Source organism: Triturus cristatus, chromosome 3_1 (assembly GCF_964204655.1).
Source record: "Triturus cristatus chromosome 3_1, aTriCri1.1, whole genome shotgun sequence".
NCBI lineage: Eukaryota > Metazoa > Chordata > Amphibia > Caudata > Salamandridae > Triturus > Triturus cristatus.
The window spans coordinates 620,020,842-620,042,250 of NC_140583.1; the positions used below are offsets into that span (position 1 = coordinate 620,020,842).

Consider the following 21,409-nt stretch of genomic DNA (forward strand, 5'->3'; position numbering starts at 1 on the left):
CCCTCGACCGATGGGTCTGCCCCACTATCAAGTGTGAGGCAGCGATTTCCCTGCTACTCAAGCCCCGCAAGGACCTCACTCTTTATTCATCTTACAGTCCACTTTTTGCTTAACTTTGACAACAAAATCCTTGCCAAAGCCACGGCTAATAGACTATCATTATTGCTTGAACAAATACTCTCCCCTTACAAACTGGGTTCCTACCACATAGATCCACTTCAATCAACCTCCACGCGGTCTTCTCCGTTTTGAATAGTGTTTTTCCAGAGACACCTGCGATGGTGGCACTTTTGAACGCGGAGACGGCGTTTAATTCTTTAAAATGGGCTTTTGTACACTCCATATTATAAAAACTCAGCATTCCTGTAAGATTCACTTCCCTTGTCTCCCAGCTATACTGAAACCCCACTGCCCGTATCCGAATTAATGGCTCCATCTCGGACCCCCGCACTGTCTCCAGAGGCATGAGGCAGGGCTGCCCGTTATCGGCTTTAATACATCTCCAAGAGCAGCTCATGCACTGAGGTCTTCAATTTAAATCTGGGACACATCTCATGTCGATTTATGCTTACAATATACTATTATTTGTCAGGCACCCGTTAGATAATCTAACCCCTTTAATGCGGGAAATTATTCAATTTGGTGATCTTTCAGGTTTGGTGTATATTGGGTGAAATTGGAGTTATTTCCCCTCACCGATACTACTGATTCCTCCCTCCCCACTTGCGAGTACCCTTTTAAATGGTCGACCGATGCCACTACGTACTTGGTTATTGTTTTACATAGGGACAAGGTTCTTCACAGTTTTCTATATTTATTCTTTAATCCCTTTAACAAACTTGTTCTTCGCATTGCTACTCAGCCTTCTTTTAAAATTAGTATGGGCTGGTCGCAAACCCTGGGTTGCCTGGGAAACCCTCACTCTCCTGTATGACCAATGTGACTTCACCGTTCCTGATTTTCGTATCTATTTCTTGATTGCCCAGGCACAATTTGCATATTCTTGGTTTCACCCGGATGCTCGTCTACCCTATATTAAACCAGAGCGTGATTTGGCAGACCTCATACCCTTAAGTGCTCTACTACAGCAGGGCCTCAAACTGGACCCAACATTCAGTCTATCACTTGCTGGGCCTTGCGGAAACTCAGTGAGACACTGGGTCACAATTTCTTATATTCCCCCGCTCGGTCTCTCTCTCCTCGAACCCATGGTTACCGCTAATGACAGAAAAATTAGTACAACGCACCATGGCTAGGCATAATCTTCACACCCATATTGTTTCCCGACGGACATGTTCTAACACATACTACGGATGCCATGCGTATTGACATTATGAATATGGACAGATTGGTTTTTCACAGATTACATGATACACTGCGATCTCGTTTGCCTTCCGCTCGCCCCCAAAGACTTCCCCACGCTCACTCTTTTGGTAAGAGACCCAGATGGGTCACAGTTGGTCACCAAGATTTACCATGCATCCATGGCTCTTAAACATTCCCACAACAGCGGGGTGCGACCGCGCTGGGAGGAAGATCTATGTCATCCAATATCTGAAAAGGACTGGTATTATTGTTGTACACAAATTAAACTGGTGTCCCCCAATCACCATCATAAATTACTCAATTTTCGCTTCTTGCATATATCCTATACTACCCCTATGTGGCTTGCCAGGATTGACCCCTCCAGGTCCTCCCTCTACCCTAAATGCCATTTTCCTAGAGTGGACTTCCCACTAATGACTTGGACCTGTCCCGCCATTACTAAATACTGGACTGATGGGTTCGGTATCCTTTCTTGGATGATTTCACTAATTCTAGACCCCTCTGTTTGACATTGCTACGCAATGTTTCGTCCATTCCAATAAACTACTGCAGGTTCACCGCTATTGCCTTGTTTGCTAGAAAAAAGAGCGATTGCACTTCACTGAGGCAACGCTATATGCCCCACCACCAAAGGTAGGCTTCAAAGCATAACAAACTGTGACTTAACAACCGAGGTCTACGCTACATTACAGTCCACTTCCGCTCGACCAAAAGATATTTGGCAATCATTCCGCTTCTAACCTGCTCTCACTAGACTCCAACTCCCTAGCCCCAATCCCACCAACACCTATTGTCCCACTATCTTTTTGTCATACCATCCAGGACACCACTATCTGAGTTTACACAAACCCTCAAACTTTAGGTTTCATATTTGGTGCCTCCCTAATAACTATCTATTGTTATCGTTCTCTAGCGAAGGCATCGCCTCATTATACAACTGAGTCAAGCTGTAAGCAAAAGCGACCATTGTCCTGATTGAGACATAGTCCTTTCTTTTTATTTTCTTCTGGTGTATAATTGTGAAAACTATTAAATAAATGTTCAAATATTTTTTTTTTTATGTGTGGGTTGCACAGATTGAAGTAAGTGCATTGATAAAGTACAGAAGCATAGCAAATTAAACCCATCACATGTATTAAAAATCAAATGCAGACATAGAATACACCAAAATTTGTCACTCAGTATTTCTTTAAGTCTGTACTGATTGAGATTAATTCAAGGTTTGTATCCTCTCTACTCAGCAGCTACGATTAGCCAGGAAGTATTACATATCAAGATTTCCATGTGAATTGTACCACTAAGCAAAAAGGAGGATGTGGTTTGGTTGTTTTACATGACTGATTAAAGTTTCCAGGCACCACTACTCTTCTGGTGCTTTTCAATAGTAATATTGTAAGTCAGTGTACGAAGGTATATTGATGCCTATATTTATTCTGCATGCGGTCAATGACTGGACGTTTCCATTACTTCTCTGTATGAAAGAGACCAGTACAAAGATACACTAGAACATTATCTACATGCACATTATGCAGTCTGATATGCACACCTTTATTTATTGTATCATACGTATTATCCAATACCAGTGTCTTCTGTGATGTATATTTTATCTAAGAAAGAAGTATCCATTAGATAGCCTTTGGTCTTCTATGCTTCTTCTCTTCTACTTCTTGGTCGAACATGTGGAATCAGTTCATGCATGGTGCTTGAACAGCCTGATTTTCTATTTTGTTGGAACCAAACTTGGGTTAATTGGCCATGAAGCTGGAGCTATTGAAAGATTGAGGAGCAGTTCTCTAGTTGAACACATGCTCTGTTTTCCTTATTGGTCACAAATTACTCCGGGAGTTAATAATGGAGGCCGAAGTTAAATCTAATGTGATCTTTGGGTCATTCAGTGACAGCATGGCAAATTTAGCCTTTGTTTTGGTGCCAGTAGATTTAGCGCCATAAATTTATTGGGTCATAGTAACACCCATTATTTGCAGTGGTTAGAAGTGCAGTTGAAAGCACTACATAAAATCACAATATTTTTGTATCTACACTCCTTTTCAAAAAGTGTTTGCTGAGCTCCCTGCAAATTCGAAAACCTATCTTTAATTTGTTTGGTGTTATAAGGAGGTAAGAAGAAGCAATCCGGCCTTACACGTATGAATTAAAAGGTATATGGACAATCTCTGCTCCATATTCTCCTACATTCCTCATTCTGATAGTGTCAGTCATAAAACATATGAAGAATATGGCTTCTGTGCCTGTATGTCAAGGTAAAGACCATCTTTGCTCGTGTGTTTCTGCAGACAGTAGCAGAGAGAAGCCTAGCATTGTCCACATTGTCTACTGAATACTTTTCGCAGTCCTGCACCCCCTCACCTGTTCCTCAACTACTTAATCTTCAAAATTAAATCAATGTTGTGTGCTCCCATCATAAAGGAGCTTCCTCCTGCATTCTTAAGAGAAACATGCAGTAAACATCCTTTCAAATCATGCATCTGAATTGAAAAGGTGTGGTGATGTGTGTTACCATGTAGGAGGCACTGAAACCTCAGAAATCTTGCTGGTTGGCAGAAGACTTTATTCACCAGGCACACATAGATACAAGCATGTATGGCACACCCCACCAGCAGCAGACTTTACAGGTGGCTCAGCCCAGTTCTAACTGCCAAGGACAATCAACATTAAGCCTCCATGATATCTTTTGAGAGAAGGAAGGGTCAATACCACACGAGTGAAACACATACACAGGGAAGAGCCTAAAAGGAATCGCAATACTCCGTGATAAAGAAACACAACAACACAGGGAGATGCAGAAATCAAAAATACCACACTACCGAAACCACACACATCTAACCCTGCACACTATGGCTATGCATAGCCACACCACTCATGAGAAAACACTCGTTACTCTCACTGCACATCAGACCTGTTGGCCAGATCGACCTGATGATGAACTGAGTGTGAATGCCTTTAAAGAGAATTAGGAGTGCGAACAAAGCACATTCACATACAAAGACATGTAAACAAAGCATAAATAAATTAAGGGAATAACCACACCCCTAGGGAAACCGATGAGTAGGAGTTACCAGTCAGTTTCAGGTATATTTTCCTCAGCCACTGCAGGAGGACAATAAATATATCTGTCAGCTAGATTGAGAATCACACAGGATGCAGCATAGCTATCCTCATTCTCAACCACTAAGACAGAATATCAGCTGCTTTCCACCCACTGAGGTAGAATCACCCAGAACAGGGTTCAACACAACCCAAGCTGTTCTTCACTCAGGAGTCACTGAGAACAGGGTTTAACACAACCCAAACACTTCTCCAACACTAAGTTCAGTGATGTCATTGGAGAGAAAGAAGGCAGGTTACCATAAATGGCCTTAGCCTTAATATGGTTCTTGGAATTTGGCTCTTTTGCCCACATATCCACTTAATAACATACTGCTGCAGGTCCTAAAACAAACCTAACATGTGTCTTAAGTATAAACCAATCCATTCAATGATCCCTTAGCTGTCCCAGTAGTAATTCATCCCAAATGTACTTTTTCACCGGAGTAGATTAAAGCAGTATATGAAAATCAATGAAGTGGAGTAACAATAATGATGCCAGTGTACGACACTGAATATGTGAAGTAACAGCTATTCCGGCAGCTACGGAAGGTTTGGTTGGGGATTCAAAGTCACTAGCTGTCCAGTTGCCTTTACCTTGATTATTACGGGATCAAAATCCTTTTGTCGGGATATGCTGTAAACTACACTGTTCTCTGAGGGACGGTGCATAAAACAGTTGGGGTCTCCCTTGTCAAGCCACACCCCCTCCTCATTTTCTCAGAAATCAGAACCATTCCCATAATTGACTGCACTTGGAATGAGGGGCTGAATGTAATGCAAGCTTCTGCTACAGTTTTGACTGTCATACCACACCTCAACAAACTTATTAGGACCTCAATAATACCATTGCATGCCGAATTGGTCATCCTTTGCCAGATTCTGTTTTGATGCATGCAGCCCAATGAATATCTAGAATTCCTACAACACCAAATACTGAAGTCAGACAACCAGGAGGAGCAGCTGTGCTATTTCAACATGGCCCGTTCTTCTGTTAGACCTGAAGTCCAATGTAGCGTTTTAGATATGGCCTTTGATGGGGAATCCTTGTTTGCTAAATAAGTTAATGAGGCTTTGCAGTCAATAAAGTTAGACACTGCCAGGTCTTGCAGCAGAGGTATCGACAGCTTTTTTGTTGTGGCTGTGGAAGAGGGTAGATCTCAAATAGAGGAAGAGCTCAGTCAGACCGATATCAACCATATCAAACTCCTCAACAGTCCTGTCCACGGCAGCAACACCGATACTCCACCACCAACAGCCCACCTAAAACCACCACCACTTATAAGGGAGGTGCTTAGTCAAAAGGTCAAGATGACACTCACTTTCATCAGGTACCAGCCACTTACCTTCACGTCCCCATTCACCCCAAACACCAAAAATCACTCTAATTCATGGTGGTTCTCCTCGCCACTACAGCTTGAGGGCGGTAAAAAGCTGAATTAAAGACCAAAGATGTTCGCCCTCTGTCTACTTTCTGTCTAAGATTTACTTGTAAGGCTCTCTAGCTGGGAAGCAGGCAAGCCAACTTTCTCTTCCATGATACCTACTTGTAGATTTTGGATAAGTGGTTCTTGGTCTAGAGGTGGTAGACGCCCATCTACCCAGATGCTGCAGTGGATGGGCAGGATAGCGCGCAGTTCCTCTATGGAAAGAAGGGCATGTACCATGTCATTTCTGGATTTAATCTTCGTTGTTTCAAGTTGACTACCTAACATGTATGGATATAAGTGAATCAAGCATTTTTTTCTTTTATTTGGTTACTTGGTACATATGTATATTTATGTCAACCGTTAACCATGTGTATGTTCTTATATGTGTTTTTCTTAAAAACTAATAAACGGATTTAAACAAAAATGGCCTAAATATAAACAAAGCAATTGACTTTGTTCATATGTAATGTTGTTCACATTTGTATAGTGCCAACCACTTTTTTTAGGCGTCATAGTGCATTCTCTATCTAGACAAACCTTTTGCACGTTTGCAAAGACTATCACTCGGATTTGAGCAACCACTTTTTGATAGTTTGTTGGTGTTTAGTTCTTGTGTGATGGCTAGTAGAGAGTCTGACCAAAAAACCAATAGGGAGGGAAGAAGGAAGGATCGTCCTCCTTTAAATAATCCAATACAACAAGTGGCCATGAGAAGGTATTATCAGGGAGAGTGTGCAGCCTTGATGACTGTTTGACTACAGGCGCCCACCCCTTCCGTGACAGCTCATGAGGCTATAACTTCCTAAAAAATAATGTTGCAATAGATACCGATTAGGTTGCAATAGATACCGATTAGGTATGGTTTATGCATGCCTATTTTTACTAGCATGAACTGTGACTAAATATCAGTAGGCAAACAAATTATACATAATTAATGTGTGAGTGGAGTAGGGATCACGCAAGGTCCTGAAGAGAGAGCCAAGGGGATGGCTTTTGAAACATGTTGACCAAGTAGGAGGTAACTCATAATAGTATACCCCCTCCGTCTCCTCATTTTTAACGTTGCCAGCTAGGGAAGGCAATAAAGTTTTTTTTCCACTAGCCAGGTAACATTTAATCCTGCACCACTATCTCCCCTGACCCTACCATTTCCACCTCTGCACAACACATAGTTTTTCACTTCATTAAGTGCTCCTGCGTCTCTGCAGGTCGCAGCACGCCCACCCCATAGAGGGACGGGAGGACCTCTATGATGAAGCATGACACCAAATTAATTTTTGGGTGTGTGAGGGGTATTTAAAAAACAGTGTTTCCCAGGTCAATTCTTGGGTTCAACACCATTTCCCACCACCATCACTATACTTTTCTAGACTAGTAAGGATATATTATAAGTGGTAGAATCTTTTTGTAGTTGAGAGTCTGTACAGTGATAGGATTGAATATCGTTTCTGTGACTTAGTATGATCTAGAAAGATCATTATGGTGTTTTTATGTAAGAGTAAGTGTACCAAGTGACTGCAGTTTTCTGTCAATTACGGATCAGGTGTCCTCCGCTCATTCGAGAATAGTACTTTTTGTACAAGTGTTGCAAACCACATCGATCTCTTAGGATTCAATGTATATGAATAAGGCTGTATTACTTTTAATTACAATATCCATATATTTCTAGGGTGTAGATTAGAGTACTTTTTAAGTGCCATTAATTTGCCATTGCTTAGTCAACTTTGCAGATGTGCTGTTATTTTGTGTGCATATTTTCTGTGTAGCATATGCTGTTTACGTACGAGTATTTGTAGGTCAGATTGGAACAATGGTGCGTGGTGGAGCTATAGTTAGCTGTATGATGCCCAGCCACGGCTTAAATTAGGGTTATTTGTTTTGTGTTGGTTGTTTGTGGTAAGGACTTGTGGGCTTCGGTGAGAGATTCTGAAAGGGCGTATCTACTGTTGGTAAACATATGGGGAAAATATGTAAGGAATGGAGTACATGGAGAGGGAGTGCAGTCTTCACAGTCACCGCTATAAAAATCCAACAGAAGACAAACATGGCATGCTTGATGAGGGCTTTATTGTGGAAAGCCTAGCCATTCCAAGATGGCCATAGAAGATGCAGTTGGGCAGACCAATGCAGTTTATTTTTATTTCTATGATCTCGTACATTGATTTCAAGGTGGCATGTTTGTAAGATACAACAATAATGGCATTGGCTTTACATCCACTTTCCTGTGGTTGGATCTCCGGAAATAGATTCATGGACTTGTGGGAAAGGTGATGCAAAGAGTGCCAAAATCGCCGAGGCATTGCCCTGTGTCAATGGGGAATAGTGGACAGTACTGTAGAGCTGTTGAAGGGGTGTTCTGGTATGAGATCATCAGGGGTTGCAGGTGAGGAATAACCATGATGTTAGATTGGACATGGTGCTAAGGACCACTTGTTGAAAAAACGGAATTTAAGAAGCCAAGAAAGATAATCAGGGCTGTATAATTGACCCGTATATTCATAGCCCTGCTGCAACAATGAAAAGTGCGAAGCTCGTGTAATTTTCCATATTGCTCACATGTATAAAGTAAATCAAAATGATGTAGCTTTTCAAACTGTGTGAGTTTCAAGCTATATGAGAATGCTCTTTCCGTGTTCATGAAAAACTAGAATTTAAACATAGAACATGGCTTCTATGTTGCTGCTTCTTTGCTTGCTAAGCAGTTTCCAGAGTCTTGCGGGTTGAAGGAGTTGGACGTTGGAGCGAGGAAACGTATCCTATTATATAGATCCATGGAAGGCAATGCATTTTTAGTAAACTCTTACATTATATTGCAAGTGCGCATTATGCAACTACAGGGATTTATAAAAATGCACTGTGTCCGTTTGACAGTGTTGAACCTGTAGTGCTTAATATGCTTTTGTGTTGAAGTAACTCATCAAGAATTATTTTTCTTCCAGATTTATAACTATCTCGACAAATATGTTGTTGGTCAGTCTTTTGCCAAAAAGGTGCTTTCAGTTGCCGTATACAATCATTACAAGAGAATATATAATAATATTCCCACCACTCTGAGACCGCACACTGAAATGGAAAAGCAGGCTTCATTAACCCCTAGAGGTCAGTATAACTAGTTTCTTGTTTCGTTATAAAATGTTTAGTGTATTCTGTTTCTGTTAAAACTTGTAATTTGCACTAAAGAGCAAACACCACTTTTATATGGTATAATTATTTTGTACATTCCTCTGGCAAGAGCAGTTAAATGGGAGCACCAGTTTTACTTTCCAACTGTAGTTTTCCTATTGCTTACCGCTTACTTAGTTGCTATCTGGAAGAAATGTCAAGCTTTTTTCTAAATGCTTGTGTTATCTTTGTAGGATTCTATCTATTAATATGCAGTCCGCACTTAAAGTTTGAGACCGGCAAAATGTATTGCAATGACTCGCCAGTCCTAGCTTGGGGACAGGGTTTTCAAATATGATTGTACAAAATTTGATGTGATCTGACATGTTCAAAATAGACTCCCATTATGTTGATTACCCTTTGTTCGCTGATCTCAGTTGAAACCTGCACTAACCCTTCAACTCCAGATTTCTTGCCTTAGACCTAAAAATATATTGTTCTTAAGAATTGAAGTCCCCAGCTCCGTAAAAGAAGTTTTAATTGTATAACTGAACCGGAGCAGAGAATTAGGCATTTCTCTTATCCATATTCCTACTTCAGCACATTAGAATACTATAACAACTTATGTTTAAAGTCTAAGATGGATAACTACATTTCCTGGAAATTATCAATATTATGGTTGAAACTCAACCAGTCATAAAACACAGTCCATCCTATCCAGTCTGGACCATAATCCATCTTCCTCTTTTCTTCCTGCTCCTCGGGCAGATAAGTATCCGGGTTTTCCACTCTTAGCTGCGGGTTAATGGATAGGGTTACCAGTGCTATTTTTAATAATTGCATCTTCTGGTTTTGTATTAGTGTTGATGTGGTTCTGTATTGCTCCCCCCACCACCTTTAATACGGTCGTGCCTAGAAAAGCACAAGTACTCCCCTCTTTCACTTATGCGGCAGCTGTCCAAGGGCTAATTGCAACAGTCCACGCCATATGTTAATGCAGCATGGAGATGGTTTAAATGCAGATCACATTCTGTTGGTTTCTTCAAGGGAAGCTTGCCCAGTGAATATTGGTCATTTGGGTGCTAGAAAGATCTACCACATTAGGGAAAATCTCCCTGGGGTTACTGATCTGTTTATCAGGAAGGTGGTCTCTTGATAGACACCATTTAGAAGCTGTTGCCCTTATGAGCTGTTCGTTGCCCAATTATTCCACAGGTAACCTAAGACCTCAGATCCCTTGTTGGTGTAGGGAGCTTTAAGTCAACCGAAAGGTAAAGAAAAGCCCACGTGGGAGTGAACAACTCCCCTCTAAAGGGGGTATGTATTTCGGGCCCCATGTCCCCTGTACTCCAGGAAGGCTGTCAAGTCTCTTAACCCATTCTTGGCTAGAAATCTGATGGATAAAGCCTCATGGGATCTCTCAGATGGGTCAGATCCCGAACCAATTCCCAGTCGCACCTTGGCGTCCTGCAGCAATAAACTTAAAGGCTCTGATTCCCCCACAGAACCAGAGAACCCTGGGGACATGGTAGACTCTTTAAACCTATATCATTACAGGTCATCAAAACTCGCTCCTGTGGATAATGTTAGTCAGTTTATTCAGCAAGAATTTGTAAACCTTTTGACAAAGAAGTCTGAGAATAATTAAGAGATGAATTTCCCAAACTTTCCCTGAAAGCCTAAGTAACAGACAGTGGAGGACTTCAGGAAAGATGCCGCTGGAGAAGACTGTGCAAGAGTCCGGTGGAATCCAAGGGTGGATTTTGGAAGTGAAGAACCTGTAAGCAAAGGAGACAGTGTCTATGCCACTCGGAGGTGAGCAGGAGGCACGAAAGAGCAATGCCCACCGATGATGGGCGGTTAAGAAGAGTTGATGGTGACCTTGTCACTGCCGCTGTGAGGACCAGGCAACACTGAGGAAGACCAGGAGTCATGCACGAGCTGTCCCACGTTGGAAGTTGTAAACTAGGGGTCGGTGTCTGGCGGGAGCACCAACAAGCCTTGGCAGCTGCAACAGGCATGTAAAGCGAAGAAGGAGCTATGTTGGGACCAAGGTTCAAGCGACTCGGTGCAGAGGATGCAGTGAAGACCCTGTACTTAGAAGTAAGAGGTGCTGGAGGCTAGAGATTCTTGTAGCTAGAAGATCTCTGAAGTGCAGAGCCAACAAGCCTTGGCGATAAGTCAACACTGTGCACAGGGGTTTGGTCCTAGTGGTTACGGTGAGGGATACTGGCCTCAAAATTGCAGGGAGGACAGGTCAGGCCTCGAGGGAGTTGCAGAACCACCACCTTTGTTGCTGAGCCTTTCGAAGTCCATGGGACGTTAGGAGCAGCAGACCGGTCAGCTTCGTTGCGGTGCCTGCAAATGCATTATAGAGATGTTCCGAGGAAAGACGCCGTTCTGTTATAGCTATCTCACGCTCGAGAGCTGATGCTGCTCTAGTTATAAAAATATCCAGCGTCCCCCTCACTGAACCACCCACCGTTGATTTCCTGCCTCTAGTTGTGCAGGAACTCATGTTCCTAAACACTATAACAATTTCAAAAATGCGCTGAACACGACACAAAAATTAGGGATGTTGAAACGGAGGAGATAGAAACGGTAAATAGGCAGTAATATCCAATCATATATAAATAGACTGTGATCAGGGCAGTACAATAAACATACAAAGGACCGATCTTACCTTACAATTTCCAGAAAGGTCGGAAGATGGAGTGTTAGTGGGATTGCCCAGCCCAGCCGCGGCCAGCCCCGGACGGCCACAGACGGCCCGCCCTTTGCCCGGGCTTAGCCCGCGCGCGTTCCCGCGACGCGGGGGCTGCAGTGAGTTTTAAAGCGCCTCCAGGCGCGGATGAGGCAGTGACGGCTTCCGGTACAAGGGAGCCTGGGAGTTGTAGTCTCCCTCTACACGGCGGCCGCAAGTTCACAAAGTGCGGCGGCGGAAGGGAGACGCGGGCAGGAACAGGCAGCACAGGTGGCGAAAAGCAGTCCTCCACTAGATAGGCACAGAGTCCATCAGCACAATAGCCCAGGTGTATGTGCTACGCCCGCTCCACCGGGGCTGCAGTGAGTTTTAAAGCGCCTCCAGGCGTGGATGAGGCAGTTACGGCTTCCGGTACAAGGGAGCCTGCGAGTTGTAGTCCCCCCTCCACACGGCGGCCGCAAGTTCACAAACTGCGGCGGCGGGAGGGAGACGCAGGCAGGAACAGGCAGGCACAGGTGGCGAAAAGCAGTCCTCTACTAGATAGGCACAGAGTCCATCAGCACAATAGCCCAGGTGTATTTGCTACTGTTTGACTTAATTTGTCATCCATCATACTAATGTGCCTGAAATGCAAATGGCAGACCAAAGGTTTCCAACTTCTTAAAGCTCTCGCCACGTTCATTACCTTATATGTATGCTCATGAATTATCAATTTAGAAAAGATTGTATCTCAGCTTTGAAAAGTGACACAGGACCTGTTAGAAATGGGATCTCTAGTTGGCAGTGGTTTGCACCCTTTCCAAATAGGGACACTCACTCTAGTCAGGGTAAGGGAGTCACATAGCTAAGATTACCCCTGCTCACCCCCTAGGTAGGAACTGGATTTGGCATCACTTAGCGAGTCAGGACTCTCAGCAGAAGAACCCAGGCACTGGTAGGTGAAGTATTTAATGGCCCTGAGACTTCTTAACAAGAGGCAAGTACACACAAGCCCTTGGAGAACATTGGAAGCAGGGTGTAAAAAGCAAAGCCCAGTCCTTTCACTCCCAAGACAGAAGCAGCAAGCAGCAGGCCAGCACAACAAAGCAACAGGAAGTGTGGCAGTCCCTCCTACAGCATCCAGGTCTTCTTCCTGATAGGATGTCTTCAGTCAAGAAGTGTTCTGGTTTTGGGGTGTCAGAGGTCCAATACTTATAACCCTTTATTCCTTTGAAGTAGGCAAACTTCAAAGTAAGGTCTTTGTAGTGCACAATACCCTGTTTCTCCCTGGCCTTTGCTCCAGACACACTAAAAGGTGTGGAGAAATTTTTGTGTGTGAACAGGCACAGCCCTATTCAGGTGTCAGTGACAACTCCTCCCATGCCGCTGGCTCAGGAAGGCCCATCAGCCTGGGGATGGGCCATCAGGATAGTCAAGGCACACCTTAGCCCCTTTGTGTGACTGTCTAGAGTGAATGAACAAGAGACCAACTGTCAGCCAACCCAGACATGTATTCTACAATCAGGCAGAGGCACAGAATGATTAAGCAAGAAAATGCCCACTTTCTAAAAGTTGCATTTTTAAACATGCAATTAAAAACCCAAGTTCACCAAAAGATGTATTTTTAAATTGTGAATACAGAGACCCCAAACTTCAAATCTCTATCTGCTCCCAATGGGAAATTACACTTTAAATATGATTCAAGGCAATCTCCATGGCACCCCATGGGAGAGATAGGCTTTGCAATAGTGAAAAATGAAATTAGCAGTATTTCACTATTAGGACATGTAAAACACACCTGTACATGTCCTACCTTTTAAATAAACTGCACCCTGCCAATAGGGCTGTCTTGGGCCTACCTCAGAGGTGACTTGAATGTAGTAAAAGGTAAGGTTTGGGTATGGCAAGTGGGTGCACTTGCCACGTCGAAATGGCAGTTTTAAACTGCGCACACAGACACTGCAGTGGCAGGTCGGAGACATGTTTATAGGTCCCACAGGAGGGGCTGGACAGAGGGGGGATACTACCATGTCCTTTGCCCCGTTTCATGCCATAGCGGGAGCCAGTGGCTCCCAGAATGGGTTCTAACTGGAGTGTGCAAGGAGGGCACCAAATGTGCCCTTCAAAACAGTCTGGTGGTGCTGGCAAGCGCCCCCACCCCAGCTCAATAAGACCTGTCTGGGAGGTGGTCACACCTCCCTGCAACGGAAAACCTATTGTTCTACCTTCCCCTGCTTTAGCTTGGCGGTGCAGCAGGAGGGCAGAATTGTGTCTGTGGTCGGCAGCAGCACTAGCTTGCTGTCAGCCCCCGAAGCCTGTTACTGGTAGTACAGAGGGGCACCCCAAGGGAGCCCCCTAGCACATGGGATCATACTTCCAGCACTGAAATAGGTGTTGGGGTATGATTCCAACATGTTTGATACTAAATATGACCAGGTTCAGTGCAGCCACCATATAGTTAGACATCTTGTGCTCTGATGTCCACTATATGTATTAAAATGGCTGACTGTCCTAACAAAGCCCGGAGAATCACCTCCAGAGTTTGTGGGGGTGTCCTGCTCATGCAGAGACAACCTCACACTCATAACTAAGCACCATGCCCTCAGGACTAAAGAGCCTGCCATAGGGGTGACTTATAGGTTTTAAGTGCAGTGACTCCAGATATAAGGAAGCTTATATCTGTTGTGAGGGGTACTAGCACCAACTCAGGCTGGAATTGCAGGCCTGTAGTCACAGTTTAAGTGGTCTCTCATGGGTGGCACAATACATGCGGCAGCCCATAGGAGACCCCTCGTGTACCTATACCCTGGGTACCTTAATATCACATACTAGGGACTTACAGGGATACACCAGTAGCCAATTGTGGAGGTACAACAGTACTTACCATGATCAATTTAGGGAGGAAGCACAGTGACTGGGGGTCCTGATTCGCAGGATCCCAGTCAGATTGGTAAAAAAAAAAAAAGAAAACATACTGACACCAGCAAAAAGTGTGGGTAACCATGAAACCAGATCCTACTTTCCTACACAACCTTCCCCCTCCCCCCAAACGAAAGGAGATGAGACTAACCTTGCCCAGTTGAGTCTTCATTTTTTAAGTGGAAATATCTGGAGAGTCCATCTGCGTTGGCATGGTTACTCCCAGGTCTATGTTCCACAGAAAGGTTAATCCCCTGTAGGGAAATGGACCACCTCAAAAGTTTGGGTATTTTACCCTTCATTTGGTCTAGCATTGAGTGGCTTATGGTCTGTCTGAACAATGAAGTGAGTACCAAACGGGTATGGCCGCAACTTCTTTAAGGCCTAGACCACAGGAAAGGCCTCCCTCTCAATAGCTGACCAAACGTTCTCTCTAGGGTCCAGTCTTCTGCTTATGAAAGCTACTGGTTGGTCGTGGCCATCTGCATCAGGTTGTGATAGAAATGCACCTACCCCTGTTTCAGAAGCATCTGTCTTGACAGTGAAGGTTTTGGAGTAATCAGGACTTTGCAGAATGGGAGCAGTGCAGATGGCCTGCTTCAGGTCATCAAATGCCTTCTGACAGATAACTGTCCACTGAACTTTCTTAGGCACTCTTTTGGAGGTAAGACCATTAAGGGGAGTCCCTATGTGTCCATAGCCCTTAACAAAACTCCTGTAGTATCCAGTCAGGCCCAAGAAAGCTCTGACCTGAGTCTGGGTAGTGGAAGCAACCCAGTCCATTATGGTGTGGATGTTGCTCTCCAGTGGTTGAGCCTGGCCTCCACCTACAAGGTGGCCCAAGTACACAACCTTGCTCTGTCCTATCTAGCACTTTGTGGTCTTAATAGTGAGGCCAGCCTTCTGCAGGGCCTCCAGAACATTTGTGAGGTGGACCAGGTGATACTAAAGACCGCAATGTCGTCTAGATATGCTGCACTATATGCTTCCAGACCTGTTAGGACTTTGTTCATTACTGTTTGAAATGTGACAGGTGCATTCTTCAAGTCCAAAGGCATCACAATAAATTGATAATGCCCACTAAGAGGAGTCTGATTTGCCAGTAACCAGCTCAATCAGCTCATCTGCCGTGGGAATTGGATATGCGTCAGTCCTAGTGACTGCATTGAGACCTCTGTAGTCTACACAAAACCTCATCTCTCTTACTGTCGTGGGTGTGAGGTTTTGGCACAAGGACTACAGGACTAGCCCATGGGCTACCCGAAGGTTCAGTGACCCCCAACTCTAGCATCTTTTGGACCTCAGTCCTGATGCAGTCGGTAGACTTTACTTTTGACAGGCAGACTGTTACCTGTGTCCACCTCATGGGTACACCAGGTGATTTGACTCCCGAGTCGTAGAGAACAAGTTGGGGAAAATGATTGAGGACTTGCCTACAGTCAGCTTGCTGCTTGTCAGTGAGGCTGCCTTGAGGCTGCCTGCCACGTCTACTCCCATCAACTGACCCATTTACAGGGTCCTGAGAGCAGAGATCAGGGAGAGTGTCACTCTCTTCCTCCTGTCCCTCGTCAGTTTCCATGAGCAAGCTCATGTCAACCCTGTCAATTAAAGGCTTTAGGCAGTTCACATGGAAATCTCTGTGAGGACTTCTGTGAGTGCCTAGGTCAAAAAAGTTGATGACCCCCCCCCTTTCTTTTAAAGGATGGTGTGGGGGCCACTCCACTTGTCTTGGAGAGCTGCTGGGGCCACAGGCTCCAACACCCACACCTTCTGTCTTGGCTGGTAAACAGTCAGTACAGCCTTTTGGTAATTCCAGGCTTTCTGAAACTCTTGGCTGGCCTCAAGGTTTTTGCTGGCCTTCTTCATGTATTCAGCCATGCATGAGCTCAGGACAAGGACATAGTCCATTAGATCATGCTTAGGGGGTTTGAGAGGCTGCTCTCAGCCCTCCTTAACCAGACACTATGGACCCCTAACTGAATGTCCAACAGAAGTTCAAATAGGCTGTAGCTCTCACCCCCTTCTGAGAAACATCTCTGTAGGCAAAGAGAAGGCAGGGTATTAAGACATCCCATTTTCATCTGAGTTTTTCTGGGTGTCCCATGATGATATATTTTAGGGTCTTTCAACAAGCCCATTGCACTGTGGATGGTAGGGTGTGGTAAACTTGTAGTTTACACTACACTCTTTCCACAGTGCAGTTATGTAAATAGACATGAAGGATGTACCTCTGTCTGACGAGACCTACTTAGGAAACCCCACTCTGGAAAAGACTCCCAGAAGGGCCTCAGCCACCACAAGAGCTGTAGTGGTCTTAAGTGGACTAGCGTCTGGGTACCTAGTAGCATGGTCAACCCACTAGGATGTAACGGTGTCCAAAGGCTGTTAGAGGGTTTAAGGGACCAACAATGTCTATCCTTACGGGGAACCCAAACCACTGGAAGTGGAATTAGGGGGGAGCCTTGTATTCCCACCTGACTTACCACTGGCTTGGCAAGTGACACAGGAGCAACAAAACTCCTTGTTATTTTCTGACCTGTGGGGTAAGTGAAAGTGGGGGTGAAGCCTGTCCCAAGTCCTGCTTTTCCCTAGATGTCCTCTATGGAGAATGTCATGTGCAAGGGACCTAAGAAAAACCCTGAATTTCTGAGGTATAACCAACTTCCTGGTTGCACCAGGCTTGGGAGCTATACTTTCAGAAAACAAGAGCCCATCTTCCCAATAGATCCTATCAGACCCACTGACATTCCTGCCTCCTCAGCAGCACCTTGCTGTCAGCTGTTCAAGAGAGGGGCAGGATTTCTGCTCCAGGCTCAAGTCTGCCCTGGAAGGGCACCCTGTCCCCAAGAACTCTGCTGTGCCAGGCTCAAGTTGCTCTGGGGCAGTTCCTTCAAATGGGCTAAGGTTATCTCCCTCAGGAGACTGATCTTCACTGGGAGTTTGGGAGAAGGATAAATCCTTACACTTCCTGCTTCTTCTCTTAGGAGCTAGCTGGTCTATCTTTTCAGGGGATGTATGACGTTACAACGCACACTTTTACAACGCATGCACTTACAACGCATTTTTTACAACGCATAATCCATTACAACGCATGACTTTACAACGCAGGACACTACAACGCATTTTTAAAAAATACCTTTACAACGCATTACCATTACAACGCATACTACCTTTACAACGCATACCATTACAACGCATAATATTAAATTACATTTAAGGTAAGTATTAGATAGTATAGGGGTAAAAATTACTATTCTAACTCCAGGGGGTGCAACAGTAGGGTAAGTGTTGGATAGTGTAGGGGTAAAAATTACTATTCTAACTCCAGGGGGTGCAACAGTAGGGTAAGTGTTGGATAGTGTAGGGGTAAAAATTACTATTCTAACTCCAGGGGGTGCAACAGTAGGGTAAGTGTTGGATAGTGTAGGGGTAAAAATTACTATTCTAACTCCAGGGGGTGCAACAGTAGGGTAAGTGTTGGATAGTGTAGGGGTAAAAATTACTATTCTAACTCCAGGGGGTGCAACAGTAGGGTAAGTGTTGGATAGTGTAGGGGTAAAAATTACTATTCTAACTCCAGGGGGTGCATCAGTAGGGTAAGTGTTGGATAGTATAGGGGTAAAAATTACTATTCTAACTCCAGGGGGTGCATCAGTAGCGTAAGTGTTGGATAGTATAGGGGTAAAAATTACTATTCTAACTCCAGGGGGTGCATCAGTAGGGTAAGTGTTGGATAGTATAGTGTAATATTATGCGTTGTAATGGTATGCGTTGTAATGGTAGTATGCGTTGTAATGGAATGCGTTGTAAAGGTAGTTTTTAAAAATGCGTTGTAGTGTCATGCGTTGTAATGTCATGCGTTGTAATGGATTATGCGTTGTAAAAAATGCGTTGTAATGGTAGTGCGTTGTAAAAGTTGCGTTGTAAAGGTTGTTCCCCCTTTTCAGGATCCAGACCTCCCTCAGTGCCTAACTGTTTGGCCTTAGCCCTCGTAACATCAAATGCACTGGTAGATATTCCCATCATCTCTGCATGTATCCTAAGCTCCACGTCCGACCAGGCTGAAGTTTCGGAATCATTTCCCAACAGACCGTCCACAGGTAGGTCGGGGGAAACCACAGCTCTTTTAGGGCCAGTTATTCCTCCCTAGTGGAGATTCACAACTGCCAAGGAATGATCAGTCCTGACATTGCTTGCATTGGTCACTTGGTTAAGTTGACCAAGTATAATCTGGTCAGAAGGCACACGTTTCTATGTCCCCATAGTGACACTGGCCCCTGTATGCTGCAGCTTCCTGACCATTAATCAGAGGCGATTGCCTATACTTACCCAAGTTAGTGAGACTTGCAAGTAAAGTGGCAAGTTCCATGCCACTGTCACAGACCAGGACAGCCTGAGTGGGTGTTCTGACTAGGCCCGACCCACTTCAAAACCCAAGATTAACCACGCTAATCCCTTGGGAGCACTACTACCACTTGTACTGGTGCTAGGATCTCTAGTTGCCTATGGGGCAGTAGTAGTAGTGTTGGCTTTAGAGCAATTTGCATCCCTTGCTCTATGGGCTTTCTCCTTGCAAAGTTAACACCAAGGTCTCTTGGAAGAGGAGTTTGGGACCCAGCCCCAGAGGAAGATTCTTGGGGACCTTGTGAAGACTTCTTTTTCTCTTTACTTTTCTCCCTACCCTTCTCTTGGGCCTTAGAAGAATCTTACTTTTTATACTCACCACCATTGGTTTTCTGCTTGACCCTGGTGTGGACCCATTTGTCAGCCGCCTTTCCCAGTTCTTAGGGAGAGGTCAGATCAGAGTCCACCAGGTACTGGTGCGGCTGCTGATTTGTGCTCCCTAATCAATACATTGTACAGTCCCTCATAGTCATGTACATTACTTCCATGAAGCCAGCCTTCCAGAGTCTTAATAGCACTGTCTACAAAGTCAACCCAGTCTTGGGTGTGTGCCTTCTGTGTGTCACTTAACTTAACTCTGTATTGCTCAGTGGTTAAACCAAACCCATCTATGAGGGCACTCCTCAAGACAGTGTAGTTGCCAGCATCTTCCTCCTTGACAGTGAGAAGTTTGTCTCTACCTTTGCTAGCAATAGAGAGCCACAAATAGCTGCCCACTCCCCTAGAGGGACCTTCTGTATTTTAAAGGCCCTCTCCAAGGCAGTGATCCATTTATGGACAATATTCCCCTCCTGGTAAGGAGGGACTATCCTGCTCAGGTTCCTAGTATCAAAGGACTGTTCCCTGATCCTAGGCTTGTTAGTGCTGCCACCATGGGACCCTAGTCCCAAATTGTCCTAAACGTTTGTACTTCTAGGGTCTCCTTATCAAGGGCCAACTGCTCCTTCTTGAGCCTGAGCTAAGCTCTCTCAAGTTTGAGCAGGTGGTGTTCCCTTTCTAAGGAGTCCTCCCTCTTGCTAGAGATTGAGGTCCCTATGGAAGTGTTGGAGGCATTGGAATTGACAGAAGAGGACCTTGACCTCCCCTGAACTCTTTTCACCTTCCCAGGAGGAACAAAGGGGGGTCTACCTCTCTGGGTCATCTGATCCACTCCCTGGGAGATCAGAGTTTACCAATGAGGGGTGTTCAGACTCCTCCTAGTCAATCTCCAAAGTGGGGTCATTGGGGTGAGCCACCCCTGACCCTTCTTTATTAGACCCACCGTAACAAAGTTAGCCTGCTCTTCTGGCCTACCAGGATTCTGAAGGTCATGATGTAGGAGCATCTCTAGAGGTTGCTCTTTGTTAGGGTTACTACCGGTCTTTAGCTTTCTGCATGCAGCCAAGGTCCTAAGTTCCTGAAACTTAAGATCACTGTATCTAGATGAGGGTTGGGACCCACTGGCCTCCCCAACGACAGACATGGTAACTAGGTGTAGCGTGGTGTTGCACCTACCAACCCTAGTGAAAACTAAACTTCTAAAGATTGAAGAAAGGGTTGTGCTAGACCCTTGACTGCCAATCCTAAAAGTTCAGTAGAACTTACTACTTACAAAAAGTATTTTATATGTGCCTAAGCTAGTGATGGTTTTTCATCTAACCGCATCTAGATTCGCTGGTAAAACAGTGCTGGCTTAAATCCCAACCACTGCACACCAATGTAGGAGGCTGACTTAGCGTTTGGTCCCACTTATTTAAGTGAAGCACCATGCACTTATCCAGACAACCCTTATGGTGATTTTAGTGGTCTTAGACAACCATAGAAATCTCTAAGTGGTAGTTGTGGAGAGCAGCCTTCGGGCTTATCTTGAAGGAGTGTTAAGCAGCTTGTGTTACCAGTCCTAATCATGTAGTACAGGTTAAACGAAAAAGAAAAACAGTGTATATATAAAAAGTCAATTTATTACTCAACACGCTGTAGCACATTGGTATATCTCCTACCCAGATATATCAACACAGGCTCATATCACCCTACCTGCTGCTGACTTTGCCACGGACATCGACGGTGCTGGGTCCCGGACGCTGGTAGTTCTCCCCCGCCACCGTAGCTTCCTGCCTCGCACGGCCGCCGCAGGGGAGACTACAGCTCCCAGCTTGCTCTGCGGCCTTTGCCACGCCCACTTGCCGCCTGTTCGCGCCCGGAGGCGCATAATCGCCAGGAGCTCCCTCGGTGGAGCGGGAGGCTTATATCACCCTACCTGCTGCTGACTTTGCCACGGACATCGACGGTGCTGGGTCCCGGACGCTGGTAGTTCTCCCCCGCCGCCGTAGCTTCCTGCCTCGCACGGCCGCCGCAGGGGAGACTACAGCTCCCAGCTTGCTCTGCGGCCTTTGCCACGCCCACTTGCCGCCTGTTCGCGCCCGGAGGCGCATAAACGCCAGGAGCTCCCTCGGTGGAGCGG

At 45.0% G+C, this 21,409-nt stretch overlaps 1 protein-coding gene across 2 annotated transcripts in view; it reads left to right on the top strand.

The window, feature by feature from the left end:
- Positions 1 to 21,409, top strand: part of CLPX (caseinolytic mitochondrial matrix peptidase chaperone subunit X) — a 550,543-nt gene that overhangs the window by 194,260 nt on the left and 334,874 nt on the right. For both annotated transcript variants that reach the window (XM_085644564.1, XM_085644563.1), the window contains exon 5: positions 8,801 to 8,960. In XM_085644564.1, the coding sequence (XP_085500690.1) occupies positions 8,801 to 8,960 (160 nt within the window). The remainder of the gene's footprint in view (positions 1 to 8,800; positions 8,961 to 21,409) is intronic.